We start from the raw sequence: 15,968 nt of genomic DNA, 5'->3' as shown, positions 1-15,968 counted from the left end.
CCTGACCTCGTGATCCGCCCGTCTCGGCCTCCCAAAGTGCTGGGATTACAGGCTTGAGCCACCGCGCCCGGCCCCTCAGGAATATTAATGCCATGTTTTTCCTAAAGGCTAAGGAAGAGTCTGAAGAAAAAGAGGAACAGGTGGCTGAATTTCAGAGGCAAAAAGAGGTGCTACTGTCCTTATTTGATGAGAAACGTCATGAACATCTCCTTAGTAAAGGTAGATATTTTTATTTTTTATTTTATGAATCTTTTCCCTGAAATGTGTGAATATGAGATCAAAACATCATTTTATAAGCCTATCAGCCTTACTTGGGAGAAATAGAATGAAAATTGATATTCTACTGATAGAAACAAAAATGGAGTAAATGTTCTCAGTGATAAACCTATTTTAACAGGTTTCTATGTCCAGATTATTTCAAAAACATTAGAAAAAAAATTTGTGTAGTCTATGCCAGATACAAGGGATATCAAGATCAATTGCATATAGTTTCTCAAATAGTTCACAGCCTAATAGGAACAGAAATGAAGACAAATCGTTGTAATAGTAAACACTATGGTAGAGGTAAGAAAAGGAAGGAATAGCTACTGTGAGAACAACTATTGATGTCACCCCATTGTTTTAGGATTAAAACAAAATCTTTAACGTGGTCTACAATGATCTCATATTTGCGTGGTCCAGCCATACTAATTTTCTTTTCTTAGCTAAGTTTAGTTATTTGGATTTATCACCAAGGAGTCTCTTTATGTGTGGAATGTTCCTGCCCTCTTTCTCTCTTCCTCCCTCCTTTGTGTGTGGGTGAGCTCTTTCATACAAATCTGCTTGACTGACCAGGAGACCAGGAAATGCTTACATTTAGACTTTTCGCACAATTGGTACTGAGCTATTAGTTCCTGAAACTTATTGAGCCATAAAATCAGTACTTTCATTTCTAAACTTTTGTGTTCATTTTGACTTAGAACTTTTATTGTAAAGAATCTTAAACCTTTATGGAAATAGGCAGAATAAAAGTAAAAATTAATTTTTATAACACAAGTACAAAACATAGCAACATATGAAATTGGTATTAAGTTTAATAAGCTTAAAGGTTGTTAGCTTCTGTTTTCTTAAAACAACAACAACAACAACAAAAAACCTCAGTAAAGGAATAACAAAATCTTGTTTTCCTGAAGCAAGGAGAAAGTATTTCATTAGAGGACACATATATGATTTTACATAATTGTGCTCATTAAAAACAAGTTAACTAATTTCAAGTGAATTAGTGAAAACTACTTTGAAATGATGCTTATAACGCATCTGTACTTTTTGAAATGAAAGACATACTATTTTACTTGGAAAACGAATTTTGTTATGAACGTCAAGTATTTTCTAGAAAAATCAGGTTTTCTTAACATGCTATTTGAAGGTTTTGAAAATTTAAAATATGTACATTTTTAGTTTGTTTTAAAAAATCCAATGTTAAAATTGTATTTTAAGTGATATATTTGTAAATTCAACCTAAGGGATAAAAAATGTAAACTGAAACTTATATTGATTTCTAAACACATGTAATCCATTAAATTTTTTAAGATGATGATGCTGAATTAATATAAAATTACCTTAAATTACCTAATAAATTTAAATTTGCTACATATTTTGCAGGTGAAAGACGGCTGTCATACAGAGCACTTCAGGGAGCATTGATGATATATTTTTACAGGTAAAACAAATCAGAAGAGAGACTGACATTAAAATTGAGGGGTGGATATGGATAACGTATCCAGTATAAAGCCTAAAAATTATAATCATAGTTCAATGCAGTAATTTAGTTTTGGAGAAAACTTAGAAAATAATTAGTAATGAAGTTTTATGGCCCCCCCTTTTTTTCTTTTAAATAATAATAGCATAACTTTTTCCCTGAACAAGGTTAAATGGAGTTAAACACTGCACAAATTAATCAAATATCCTTTTTGACTGAATTCTACAAAGCACTATGTAACACTACGTGTCCTAAATGGCCAAAGTTTACTCTCTCAGAGACTCACTCATGAAATGTGTTCTATCATTAAACAATGTTGTAAGATTATTCCTGTTTAAGAAAATAAAAAATGCATGAAGTGAAAATAACTTGCAAACTGTACCACTTATTCAGCAATTTCAAGTAAAATTATCTTCATGGTCTAAAATGTTTGAAGTATTCCTTAAATGTTGACTCATTCCTACTCTATTGTATGAAGGTCCCATCCTCAGGGTTCATGAATTAAATATTTCAGAACAATAAATATCACACTAGTAAAAAGTATCTATATTGATAGGCTGTCATGCTTCTGTGTATTTAATTTTTAAAATCTTTTCAAGTCTTTCTTCAAAATGGCAACATAAACAAAATCTTCTGACTCTTTTCCTAAACTCAAGTAAATGTATGCCAGTCAGGCATATGTGTCCTAAGTAGAAAATATGCTGAGAAAGTTGAAGAAATAGATGTAAAACAAAACAAAACAAAACAAACAAACAAACAAAAAAACCCAAAAAAACCAAATAGATGAAAAGAAATAAAAGTGTTTTCCTTTTGTGCTTTAATATCTTTGCCTAAAAGTGTTTGACTATTTTTGGCTGGTAAATCTGTGATAGTGCATCTGTCTCCTTTTAATAAAAACCAATGTTAGGTGTGACTCTGGGTGATTACTTCATGTATCTTACATGGAATTTTCTAGACTTCAAACAAACACCGCAAGTTGAGGAGTAGTATTTCATCTTTGAGACAAAGAAACTGAGACTGAGAGAATAAGCCAAAGCTGTCACAGCTCCTCACAGGCAAAGCTGACATTTGTTTCCAGGGCCAACTGATTGTCAAACTCATGCTCCTTCTAACGCACTCTATTTACTTGAATATATTCTTCTTTTTCTTCTTTTTGCTTTAGGGAAGAGCCTAGGTTCCAGGTGCCGTTTCAGTTGCTAACTTCTCTTATGGACATAGATTCACTGATGACCAAATGGAGATGTAAGTCCTTCCCGCTCACCCCATGCTGCTTCCCCACATGCTGTTCCTGTGCTCTTTATCTTGGTCTTCTGTGTGCCCTCGTGCCCACTTTCTCTCTTCCCCCCTCCTTTGTGAGTGGGTGCATTCTTTCATACATACCACCTTGGCCATCACTCTCTCCCAGGGCCAACTGATCCATATGCACGCTAGGCACAGTACCTAAGGCCCACAATACTTTTGGGGGCTCATGAAAATATTTTTTTTTTTAATCTGAAGGAAAAAATAAACTTTAGGTCAAAACAAGTTTTATTATATAAGAGTAACATATTTGCCATTATGCCAATGCAGTTTTAAATTTTTAATTTAAATGTTTTTTAATTTTTTTAAATGAAGGAATTTGCCATAAAGGCAAAGGTGGCACGGGCTCATGAGTCATGTTATGGCCCTGGTCTCTTCTATTGTGTCCATGGGCTAAATGCAATGAAGGAGGGAGTGAAATGCATGTAGCCTGAAGCAAGTGGAGCGCTAGGCAACCTCACAGTCTCATCCGGCTCTCATGTATGAGCCTTCCATATGGCCAAGTGTTAGTTGTCAGCCTTTTCTCAGAAGCAATAATCATTACCAACCCCTTATTGTTAGAACATTGTGGAACTAATGGTGGAAAAATATCCATGCAGTAAATTTGTGTGTTTGCCTAGATAACCATGTGTGCATGGTGCACAGAATGCTGGGCAGCAAAGCTGGCACCGGTGGTTCCTCAGGCTATCACTACCTGCGCTCAACCGTGAGGTAGGTGGGGAAATTCTCCTTTCTTCCTGGTGGCAGTCACCAACAATTTGTTTCTCCGTCTATACACTGATTACCTTTAAAAAGTAATTTTATTTGCTCCTGTCTGAACTATTAACAACACATTTGTAGTTAGAATATTCCAATTCGGTCTCTTGGAAGTAATTTTATAAAATCTTTAATTATGAACCTTCACTGCTTTGATCCTGTATGAAAAGGGGTATGGTATCAATGCCTGCATGGTATGTGAGGAAACAAAGGGTTTAACAGTGCTTACATCCAGGCAGAAATGTCTTCAACTCATTGTGGCTCAAGTTTTGACTAGACAAAAACATTTATCATTAATTCTACAAATGTCTACCTGGCTAGATAAACGACACAGTTAAAGTAGCATCTCGTTTTCTGATGTGACTCTATATTATAAAACTATTTCCATCTACTCCAGAGAGTGCCCTTTTCAAAGTGTTTACAAGGAAAGAGATCAACATTTATTAAGGATTTAAAATATGCTAGAGAGGTTCCTACGGGATGTACATTCTTATTTTGATATTCACAATATCATAGAAAAATAGACAAATGGATACATCTGGAAACTGAAAACTTCTATGGTCCCTTGAAAAGAAGAATCAATTCAAGAATAAATTAGACATTTGCATTTAGCGCCCCCCCAAATCTTTACAGTACATTGATTTCATCCCTACTGTTATTATCAGATTGGTTGGTTTCTAAAATAAACAGGTTTAAATTTTTATCAATTTTAGACATTTTCACTTTCTGTGGAAATAAATTCTGTAAGCACAAAACAATCAATAACTGCCAATACCAAATGAGCACACAGGTTTGAGAAAATTAACACAAACAGCATTCTCTAGTTGTTTTACCTCAGTTTTAAAAAGACCTGGACCTTTTGCTGTGCAGAAGCTCTTTAGTTTTAATTAGAATCTTATGTCATTTCTGGCTTTTGTTTGCATTAGCTTTTGGTGTTTTAGACTGTAAAGTCTGCCCATGCTTATGTCACGAATTGTATAGTTAGGTTTTTTATGGTTATGGTCTAACATTTAAGTCTCTATATTTCCATCTTGATATTAATTTTTGTTAATGGAGAAAGGATTAGATCCATTCGGCTTTCACTACTTATGGCTAGCCAATTTTCCAGCAACCATTTATTAAATATGGGAATCCTTTCCCCATATTCTTGATGTTGTCCAGGTTTGTCAAAGATCGATGGCTGTAGATGTGTGAGTATTATTTCGAAGGCTCTGTTCTGTTCCATTGGATCAATATATCTTCTGTTTTGGTACAGTAACCATGCTGTTTCAGTATTGTCAGCTCATCCCATACGGGGTGATATTACACCAAAGATTATACGTCAGCTGCTATAAGATACATTGCACACGTATGTTTTATTGCAGGGCCTTATTCACAATAGCAAAGACCTTGGAATCGACCCCAAATGTCCAATCGAGGACAGACAGGATTAAGAAAAATTAGTACATTATACACCTAATGTAAATACTATGCAGCCATAAAAAGGGATGAGTTCATGTCCTTTGATGGGGAATGGATGCCGCTGGAAACATTATCTCAGCATATACTATCACAAGAACAAGAAAACCCAAATACCGCATGTTTCACTCATAGGTGGGGAATTGAACGAATGAGAATCAACTTGGACACAGGAAGAGGGAATATCACACACGGGGTTCCTATTGTGTGGGGGGGAGTGTAGCATTAGAAATATACCTAATATGTAAAATGACGATCAGATTAATGGGTGCAGACACCCAACATGGCACATGTATACATAATATGTAACAATCTGCACATTGTGCACAATGTACCCTAGAACTTAAAGTATAAAAAAAAAAAAAAAAAAGACCTGACCAAAAGGAAGGACTGAAGTGTTCATTTTACAGTTAGAAACTGGGGCATTGAAGTTTAAACAACTTGTCACAGGTCCTTGAATTGTAGGTGACAGATCCAGAATTTGAACCCAGATTTATTTGACTTCAAAGGCAAATGTTCTTCCTCCATAAAACTGTAACAGTTAAAATTGTTGACTAATAACAGAAACGCAATTTTAGTGTTAAAACTACTTCCTAGACATTTATTATGAGTCTATTAAACCCTTAGGGCAGTTATTTGGCAGCTTTTCAGTTGGAAATATTTCCAAATGAGCATCTAAGATTCTGTATGCGTTACATGTATTACCTTGCATACCATCTTTCAGAAGTAGGAAATGAGAACACATCCTTATCTTTATGAAGGTGCCAGCAATAAGACTCTCAGTTTTAATATGAAACACCCTGTTCTAAAGCACATAATACTGTTTTATGGGCATAAACTTTGAAAATGGAATAAAAAGTAGGCAATCAATACTAATACTACATAATACCTAATTTAATATATGATATATACAACATGAGATGTATAATATTGAATACTAATTAATTATGGAAAATGTCAGAGAAATAAATTTTCTAATTGAAAATTTTAAATATTTCATGTCAATCAATGTAACACATCTTCATGTATGTGTTTTTCCAGTGATAGGTACAAGGTATTTGTAGATTTATTTAATCTTTCAACATACCTGATTCCCCGACACTGGATACCGAAGATGAACCCAACCATTCACAAATTTCTATATACAGCTGAATATTGTGATAGCTCCTACTTTAGCAGTGATGAATCAGATTAAAATCATCTGCAAAATCTATGAAGAATACTGGTTTCACAGTCTATTTTTTATTTTCTATGAATTTTCATAAATAGTTTTAATATATGTATACATATGTTGTTCAGCACCACAATGCTGATTTAATTTTAGAAATAATTTGATTACCTCTCGTTTGTGGCAAGACTAAGCATTAAGATGAGAAAGAATTCATTTAAATAGTAACATTGTACATAGGGTGTTTTCCTATTAAAAATTCAATTTCCCCTGAGACTTAATGTAACCACTTAATGTAATCATTATCTCATTGTTTCATCTTTATATACTTGTAAACTTCAGCTATTTCAAATATTTTATGCAGTACACTATGTTATTCTGTACAAAGACTTTCAAACAAAATTTTAATAAAAGTATTAATTTTTCTCGTGTTGTTTTTGAAATATTGATTGTATTTGTCAGGAGTCTTAATGACCAAAGACAGAAACCTATCTGAAGTTTGTCTAGAGGGGATATACTGGAGGATTACCAGCTTGCAGAATTCAAATGAACACTGCCCAAAAAGCCTTGAAAGAGGAGCCTGGAAACTGGACTGGGTCCAGTTCCTGGAGTGCTATATTCCCGGAACACTCTGAGATCTTTTTTGTCTCATCTCTTGTCTGTAGGTGTTGGCTTTATTCTTTCCTGTAGTAGAACAGCTTCTGTCTCAGGCTGGGTCCCAGTTTCCAGCACCACTGGACTCATGCAGGGCAAACCTTCTCTTTCCCCCAGCTCCCATGCCTGTGATCTGGAAGGTGCAGTGAACTCTAATGCATGCAGAACTGAGGTAGGAGCAAGGAGCAGTCCCCTCAAAGAAGATGTGCTTTCCAGAAGAAAGGACACAGACTGAACAGTGACCCAGTTCATTTCTAATAAGACATTAATTAGGCTAAGAGTTTAGATCAGACATGAGTTTTAATTTTCTTTTTCTAGCTTGGCCAGGTTATTGGGAAAACTTATATTTTTGTTATGGGAGGAAATACATAATATTATTTTAAAAATCTAAAATGTATGTCTAAGTCTATCTCTTGAACTAGAGTCATTATCACTAGCAAGCAGTAAGTTCTTGATGGAATTGAACTATTCTTTGGCTTCAATTGCGTTTTTTTCTTATAAGGATCATATCATCTAGTTTGTCTTAGAATTGTATATAATTGCTTTTGCCTCCATGACTGTTGTGTGCTCATGTATGTGTGTATACACAGTATCTGATGGCGGCTAGGCTGATATAATACAGAGTCAAATGGCATGGTGGCTAAAAGGCACTAGTTTTGAAATCAACAAGCTCGAGGGCAAATTCTGGCTCTGCCATTTATTAACTATCTGGTACAATCATCAGTTGAAGCCTAGTTTCCTATCCATCTGGGGGTAAAAGTACTTATTTTATAAGCTTTGCTATTTCTTAGGAAAAAAATATGTTAATAGATGTTCTGTCACCAAAGTGCCTTAGAATATTGGTGTAAATGTTATTTGTCAATGTTTATCATTATTTTAATAGACTGTATTAGTCGGGATTCTCCAAAGGGACAAAACTAATAGGATAGATGCATATATGAAGGGGAGTTTATTAAGGAGTATTGACTTACACAATCACAATCGGTGGACTGCCTCTCCCAGTCCACTGACTCAAATGTTAATCTCCTTTGGCAACACCCTCACAAACACATTCAGTAACAATACTTTGCATCCTTTAATCCAATCAAGTTGACACTCAATATTAACCATCACAACTTTGTCAACTTGAACTCATCCATATCTCCTGAAATCATATATAATCTTCAAATAAGGACAATAATAAGGTCATAATTACACCTAACACAGTACAGCTATCCTCTGCACAACTGGAAGTGCACCAATCCCCAACCCAAATGCTATTACATAAAGTTAACAACACTTAAATGAAGTCCCACAAGATGAAGTCCCACAACAGGTCTGCAAGCAGGAAGCCAGTCCAAGTCCCAAGACCTCAAAAGCAGGGAAGCCAATAATGTAGCCTTCAGTCTGCGGCTGAAGGCCCCAGAGCCCCTGGCAAATCACTGGTGTAAGTCCAAGTGTCCAAAAGCTGAAGAACTTGGAGTGTGATGTTCCAGGGCAGGAAGCCTCCAGCATGGGAGAAAGATGGAGGCCAGAAGACTCAGCAGGTCTGTTCTTTCCATGCCTGCTTTCGGTGGACTGCCTCTCCCAGTCCACTGACTCAAATGTTAATCTCCTTTGGCAACACCCTCACAAACACATTCAGTAACAATACTTTGCATCCTTTAATCCAATCAAGTTGACACTCAATATTAACCATCACAACTTTGTCAACTTGAACTCATCCATATCTCCTGAAATCATATATAATCTTCAAATAAGGACAATAATAAGGTCATAATTACACCTAACACAGTACAGCTATCCTCTGTACAACTGGAAGTGCACCAATCCTCAACCCAAATGCTACTACATAAAGTTAACAACACTTAAATGTTGATACGAAGTAAACAAATCTGACATCACATGATAAAGCAAAAAGAAAGGAAATAAAATGAATATATTTTCTTAGTATAAGTGTATATATATGCAAACATGCTCTCAGCAAAATAAGGAGGAAATACTCATGACAATTACAGTCCTCATTTCTGCAACTTGTCTCATGGCTGAAGCTGCTATTGATGACTACCTTATTCCACTACCTCTTATTCTCTTTGTCTTCGGCAAGAACTTCAGCAGGTCGTGGTTTCTTACCCGGTGGAGTGACCCAAACCGTCATTCCTGAAGTGTCTGGGCCATTTGCAGTCCTGTCAGGATTGGGCTGTTGTAGTTTCCCACTGACATTAATCACAGGGCATGACAATACTAAGAGATACCCCAAGGGATCTCCTATGTTCCACGCCTACTTTCCCTTACCTCCATTGTGGAGTAGTAGACTGATTTCATCTTGATAGTCCGGGTCAATCACCCTGGCCAATACTGTAACTCCCTTCTTAGCCTGTTGTATTAGTCTGTTGTTATGCTGCTAATAGAGACATACCTGAGACTGGGTAAGTCATAAAGGAAAGAGGTTTAATGAACTCACAATTCCACATGGTTGGGGAGGCTTCACAATCATGGTGGAAAGCAAAGGAGAAGCAAAGGCATGTTTTACATGGTGGCAGGCAAGAGAACTTGTGCAGGGGAACTCCCATTTATAAAACCATCAGATCTCATGAGACTTATTTACTACCATGGGAACAGTAGGGGGAAACCACCCTCATGATTCAATTATTTCCACCTGGCTCTGCCCTTGACATGTGGGGATTATTACAATTCAAGGTGCGATTTGGGTTAAGACACAGCCAAACCATATCATAGACTATACGGTTATATTTAGTTCTTTACACCTATATTTCTTGGTGTGACTAAGCTAGAAGTCGCAAGAGTTTTATCAAAGGATATATCAGTTATTCTTAACATAAATATCAAAATAATTTAGACTGTAAGTTCCCACCCTTGCCCAGTAACACTTGCTTGTAGTGCTGATGACCCACATTATAACTTTTAAATGGGTTATAAAATCACTGTAAGGTTGGCTAATTTAGTATTCTCTTTGAGATCTTTGTGAAACTACATCCAGAAACACGTTGCTAACTTTCATTATGACCTCTAATTATTAGATGAAGATTTTGTTGCTTTGTCTTATGTAGTTTGTTATGGCTGGAGCACAGCATAAGAGTGATTGAACTATGCAGCACAGCAGCAATCGTGGTTGAAAAGGTAGAGAGGAGCTTTTTCATGAAAGCTCACTTAAAAGAGCTCGCATGGTATCATAGGCACTGGGAACCCTTGAATGGTTGTGAACAGAAAAACTGATATCTTTGAGAAATGTAAATGCAGGGGGAACAAAGTAGATGGACTATAAGAACATTGATCTGAATCAGTGGACTCTGAGTCTGGATTAAGGGACATAGAGTATAATGAGTACGTTACTGAATAATGGAGATAAATGACACTAAAGAACATTGCAACTAAGAAATGACAGTAGCCACAGGAGGTAGGTAATTCATTGATGGGTTACCAAGGTGTAGATGACCTGCTTCAATGTTTAGGATTTGTCTTAATTTTATTGATTGGGTGATTCCATAATGTTGATTCTGTTAACCAAAATAGAGGCTCCAGGAGGTAAAGGAGATTGATTTTTGTTGGGGGCGGTGGGAGGAGTTAGGGAAGATGATGAATGGAGTTTTGGAAACACTGAGGTTAAAGTGCCTATGGAGAAAACCAAAAGCTGGATATATTAATTTAGAGCTGAGAAAACAGTGTAAATATAAAGCACATTAATTCTGTGTTGACAAAATGTAAGCCATACACTTAAGAGGTTCTTTTTAAATCAAAGTCAAATGTAGGTTGTTTTATTATAAATATCATCAAAATCCACAACAGCAGAAACATATTAATCATTTTGAAATTTAAAAATCCTTTAGAACTTGAGAAAGAGTATTAGAAATGCATTTATATCACATAGAAAGTCAGTAGCAAATACAAACTAGACAAGCAGGACATAGTTCTTTTCTGGCATGCCTGAATAATAAAAATATTTATCAATTAAAATGTCTATATTTGTCTTACTGGAACAACTCTAAACCTGAGTCAACAAACATTCTTTTGGGATTGGTTCTGATTGGTGTAAGAAGAGAAATACAGCATTTTGTTTATCTAATCACAGGGAAGGATAAACAAAGGGCAAAAGTGACAGAAAAAATTAGATGTCCTTGAATTTTTTTAGTGGTTGCTGCTGCATTTCATGTTTCACTTTTGTTAGATCATACACATTAGAAAAGAATGACAAAGTTTAAAGAAATATGTATGTACATAGGATCAGAAATAATTTTCTTGTATTGACTCATTTAATATGGTTGTACTTATATTCAATCAGAAGGTCAACTCTTTTGCTATAAGGTTCTTACACTGCTAACAAGAAATGGCTTGTTTTCTGGTTGCAGGTCATGAACAGCACACACTGTCCCTTCTAGGCACACTGGATTATTGATCACTGCGCAGACGCAGGCTAATCAGAATTGCACCTGAAATCACTTGTGTAATTAGTGATGCAAGAGTGATCACAGGAATCAAGACCGGGAGCCAAGGGAAAGAAAAATAGGTGCACAAAGAAGCAATTCAGATGGGAGACCAGGAAAGCTAAGGGGAAAACTGGGAAACAGAGTCTGGAAAACTCACAGTTTGACTGATACCTAGGGTTAAGAGATGGGACTTTGATAGGAGTGGTGCCTATGAATTAGGGGAGGAAGGAAGAGGTGAGATCCTAATGTTGGTAAAAGTATAGAGACAAAGGGAGCCAACTAAGTGGCTAGAAAATAGAAATGGAAAGTAAAAATTAGACTTAATTCTTCAGTCAGGGAAGCAAAGCCACCAGGAAAACTTGAGAAAGAGTAAGAGAAAGAGAGGGAGAAAATATGAGATAATATTTTGATATTTTGATATACTAGAGAACAAAATAGTATTCTCCAGTATAAAAAGAACAAAGTAAGAAATACGATCTATTGGATTCCTATTCACAAAGAAAATTAACAAACAGTAATTTGTCTCTTAGGCAATGCTACTAGAAGTTACTTATGTAGTTGTCTTATTGTTCATTTAATTTCAGTTTGAGGGGATTTTACCCTTTTCCTTTCTTCTACATGGTCACTCTGCTGTTCAAAGAGTAAGCACCATTTGTTTAGGTCAAGCAATTGGTGTTGCAAATCCTTCCGATATACCATCTCAGAGGGCTGCTAATATAATGAACTGTACAAGGAACACAAAATTTTAGGTTGGCTGTTCTTGTGTATAGGGGTAACCTAAAGCTAGTAATTATACCCCACAAAAGAAAACAAATTCTTATGACCTCTTTGATCCCATCTGAAATATCTCATAATAAACAATCAAATAAATAATAAGCACATAAAAGTAAACAGCAGCCTCCCCCAGTTGCAGGGGCCTAAAATATTTCCTAATCTGAATTTCCTCTCAGGGCAGGAAACTATTCCAATAGGCTCCCTTGCAGGCTTCTGCGCTGGAGTGTGTCCCACTGACTTTGGTTGTCCATCTCTCTACAAGAAGGTAACATTCTGAAACTTAGTTTAAATACTACTAGGCCTTAGAATCTTTTGTAGGTAGTTGCTGAAACTTGAAGTTGAATAACACTTTGAAGTACTAGGTTACATTGCATTATGAAAACCTTCATTTTGTAGCTGTCTCTTGATCTGCCCAACATGTCACACAAATATAGAAGAAACAGAATCTGCAATACCTGGGAAAAAAGGAATCATTAGTCTATTTCCTCTTTAGATGCTTTTGAAATTGTAAAATAAAGCAATTTTCACTTGGATTCAGAAAGAGTTAGTATCTACTAAGAAAATAATGTAATACTTATCACAGCTTGTCAATGTAAACATGGTATCATCAAAAGCAGATATTAGAAGAGATTAGGCATATTAGAAGTACGCCTAATACTTTCATTTTAAGAAACTAAAATAATTTTAAAGATTTTAAAATCTACAACAAAACTACTTGTTAACTGAATAAATTTATGCATCATGTATTGAACTAACACATTATTTCTTAGAGGCAAAATAACTTAAGAAATTATTTTAAATGCAATTTCATAACTCAAACTCTAAAATTTGAATGTGGGTAAAACTTTAATAAATCACAAGTGTGCTATGCTTTCTTTACACACAAGAACACAGACTGCAACGTCATGGCAAAAGCAGTAACTAGCCTATCCGAAGACTGGTTTTTATTGTAACTAACCATATCTTCGAAATCTCTTGCAGCTATGAAATACTATCTGCCTTATACCATTGTTCATAAGAGTAATATGACATTGTTGTAACTTTCGGGGAATACTCACTTTCAGGAAGAATTTCAATCCTTGTATGATTACTAACCAGGCATGCCCTTAAAGATTTATATTATGAAAGCAGGTGGAGAGTAGAAATGATCTCCACTCACCCTTAGTAGCTGAGGGATGGAGAAAGGCTGTGGTGAGGGATGTAGTTATAACTGAGGCAATTATAACCAATATTTGAATTATGATATTTTAACACTCCTGTCAGAGATTTGAAAGCAGTCACCCCTCAGCCCAAATCCAAGATCCACCACTGCTGCAGTCAGACATAATATATGTTTAGCAGCAAGGGTTCAATGATCAGCATCAGTAATTTTTTATTTTTATTTATTTATTTATTTTTTGAGATAGTGTCTTGTTCTGTCGCCCAGGCTGGAGTGCAGAGGCCTGATCTCAGCTCATTGCAACCTCTGTCTCCCAGGTTCAAGTGATTCTCCTGCCTCAGCCTCCCAAGTAGCTGGGATTACAGGCGTGCACCACCATGCCTGGCTAATTCTTGTATTTTTAGTAGAAACAGGGTTTCATCATGTTGGTCAGGCTAGTCTTGAACTCCTGACCTTGTGATCTGCCCGCCTCAGCCTCCCAAAGTGCTGGGATTACAGGCGTGAGCCACTACGCCCGGCCAGCATCAGTAATTTATCTGCAAGTTCCAACGATGTATGAGCTCCCAGTAATGCTGAAAAGTGGAGGCCTGATGGGATTGCTAGTGCTCTGGCCAATACATTTCTGTGGTGTTGACTTTTTTCAATGAATAACTTATTTTATTTTATTTTATTTTTTTGAGACAGAGTCTCGCTCTGTTGCCCAGGCTGGAGTGCAGTGGCCAGATCTCAGCTCACTGCAAGCTCTGCCTCCCGGGTTTACGCCATTCTCCTGCCTCAGCCTCCCGAGTAGCTGGGACTACAGACGCCTGCCACCTCGCCCGGCTCATTTTTTGTATTTTTTTTTTTAGTAGAGACGGGGTTTCACCGTGTTAGCCAGGATGGTCTCGATCTCCTGACCTCGTGATCCGCCCATCTCAGCCTCCCAAAGTGCTGGGATTACAGGCTTGAGCCACCGCGCCCGGCCTGAATAACTTATTAAAACTGTCTCATCAGGGTGACAGAATAGATCACTCATGAACTCTCATAGAGTCTGCCTTATGGAATGATTGGATAATAAGCATTAAACATAAACTTTCAAATTTTTCTGTAACTAATCAGTCTCATAATCTGAAAGATTCTGCATTTTTAAAAAATTGTATATATGTTGGAACAAATTATTATGAGAAATGACATGATTGCTCTAATATGTAACTTAGTTTGGGTCTAGCTTCATTCAGAAAATACATTGATTTCTAAACCAAAAGTTGTAGAACATAGGTTTAAATATGGTTTTATAACATGGTTAAAATTCTTAACCAGCTATTTTAGTTTGGTTGATGGTCCATTTAAAAAGTCATTCAGGCCGGTCATGGTGGCTCACGCCTGTAATCCCAGCACTTTGGGAGGCCGAGGAGGGCAGATCATGAGGTCAGGAGATCAAGACCATCCAGGCTAACACGGTGAAACCCTGTCTCTACTGAAAATACAAAAACAAAAAATTAGCTGGGCGTGGTGGCGGGCCTCTGTAGTCCCAGGTAATCAGGAGGCTGAGGCAGGAGAATGGTGTGAACTTGAGAGGCGGAGCTTGCAGTGAGCCGAGATCGCACCACTGCACTCCAGCCTGGGAGACAGAGTGAGACTCCATCTCAAAAAAAAAAAGAAGTTGTCATTCAATAAAAAAGCATGTTTGGTATTTGCCTAAGCCTCTCAATTCTAGTGGGTGTTTTGCTAGAATTTTGTAGATGGCAAGGGGCCTATTAAGTCACAAACAATACTAATGCTGTTTCCGTATATTTTAAAACAAAGAAAAACTCTTGATAATCATTGAGCAGATATTACAATACACAAATTAAGAAAACTTTATAGTTATGAAATGTAAATTTGGAACAAGAAGACATTTCTGCAGGAGTCCAGTCTCCTAAGCTTTGTGTTTATCTCATTTTTAAAGTAATTAACCTTGGTAAATTATTACTTTATCTTATGTTTTAAGATATATATGCAACATATATTTTTTACTAAGGTCCCTCTTCCTTTTTCGAATACTAATATGTTTAACAGTTCCTCTTGTAAAACACTTTTTTGTTCATCATTTGGTTAAAGGACAAAAACTATTACTGCTAAAGTGGTTTGAGTATATTGTAACTCTAAAATATTCAAATAATCTCCTTAATATTTATCTCGAGGTTCTAAACACAAATTTATGACTTACCACAAACATTACTTCCCATTTTGACATGGGCGTAACCATCTACTCCCCATGAACTTCCCCAAGAATTCCGCACAATCCAATATGGAGTGCTTCCTACAATGAAACATAAATGGCAACAAATCCTGAAAACTCAACTTTGTTATGAATGTTTAAGTTTCTTTATTTTAAGTTGGATTCTTGATAAGGATAGTAGCTCTGAGAAGAAGATTAAAAATGTAATGTAATGTAACTTAAACTACTTAATTTTAACTAAGTAAACCTGAGCAGTACTTAGGGACACACTCCAATCAGTAGAAATATATGTTTGAATTCACTTCCCTTTATACAGGGACTGCATAAAATGAAAACAA

At 36.2% G+C, this 15,968-nt stretch overlaps 2 protein-coding genes across 2 annotated transcripts in view; one reads left to right on the top strand and one right to left on the bottom strand.

The window, feature by feature from the left end:
- The window catches only part of TDO2 (tryptophan 2,3-dioxygenase), a 21,780-nt gene extending 14,933 nt beyond the window's left edge, over positions 1–6,847 (top strand). The window contains 5 exon segments of the mRNA XM_017871049.1: positions 108–219; positions 1,642–1,699; positions 2,901–2,980; positions 3,658–3,748; positions 6,293–6,847. Of these exon segments, the coding sequence (XP_017726538.1) occupies positions 108–219; positions 1,642–1,699; positions 2,901–2,980; positions 3,658–3,748; positions 6,293–6,446 (495 nt within the window). The 3' untranslated portion in view covers positions 6,447–6,847.
- Positions 6,848–10,795: 3,948 nt separating this feature from the next.
- Positions 10,796–15,968, bottom strand: part of CTSO (cathepsin O) — a 30,647-nt gene continuing 25,474 nt past the window's right edge. The window contains 2 exon segments of the mRNA XM_017871048.1: positions 10,796–12,726; positions 15,619–15,711. Coding sequence (XP_017726537.1) covers positions 12,692–12,726; positions 15,619–15,711 — 128 coding nt within the window. The 3' untranslated portion in view covers positions 10,796–12,691.

The sequence above is a fragment of the Rhinopithecus bieti genome, unplaced genomic scaffold, assembly GCF_001698545.2.
Source record: "Rhinopithecus bieti isolate Rb0 unplaced genomic scaffold, ASM169854v2 scaffold_3878, whole genome shotgun sequence".
NCBI classification, from domain to species: Eukaryota; Metazoa; Chordata; class Mammalia; order Primates; family Cercopithecidae; genus Rhinopithecus; species Rhinopithecus bieti.
This window is presented reverse-complemented; position numbering and strand designations above follow the sequence as displayed.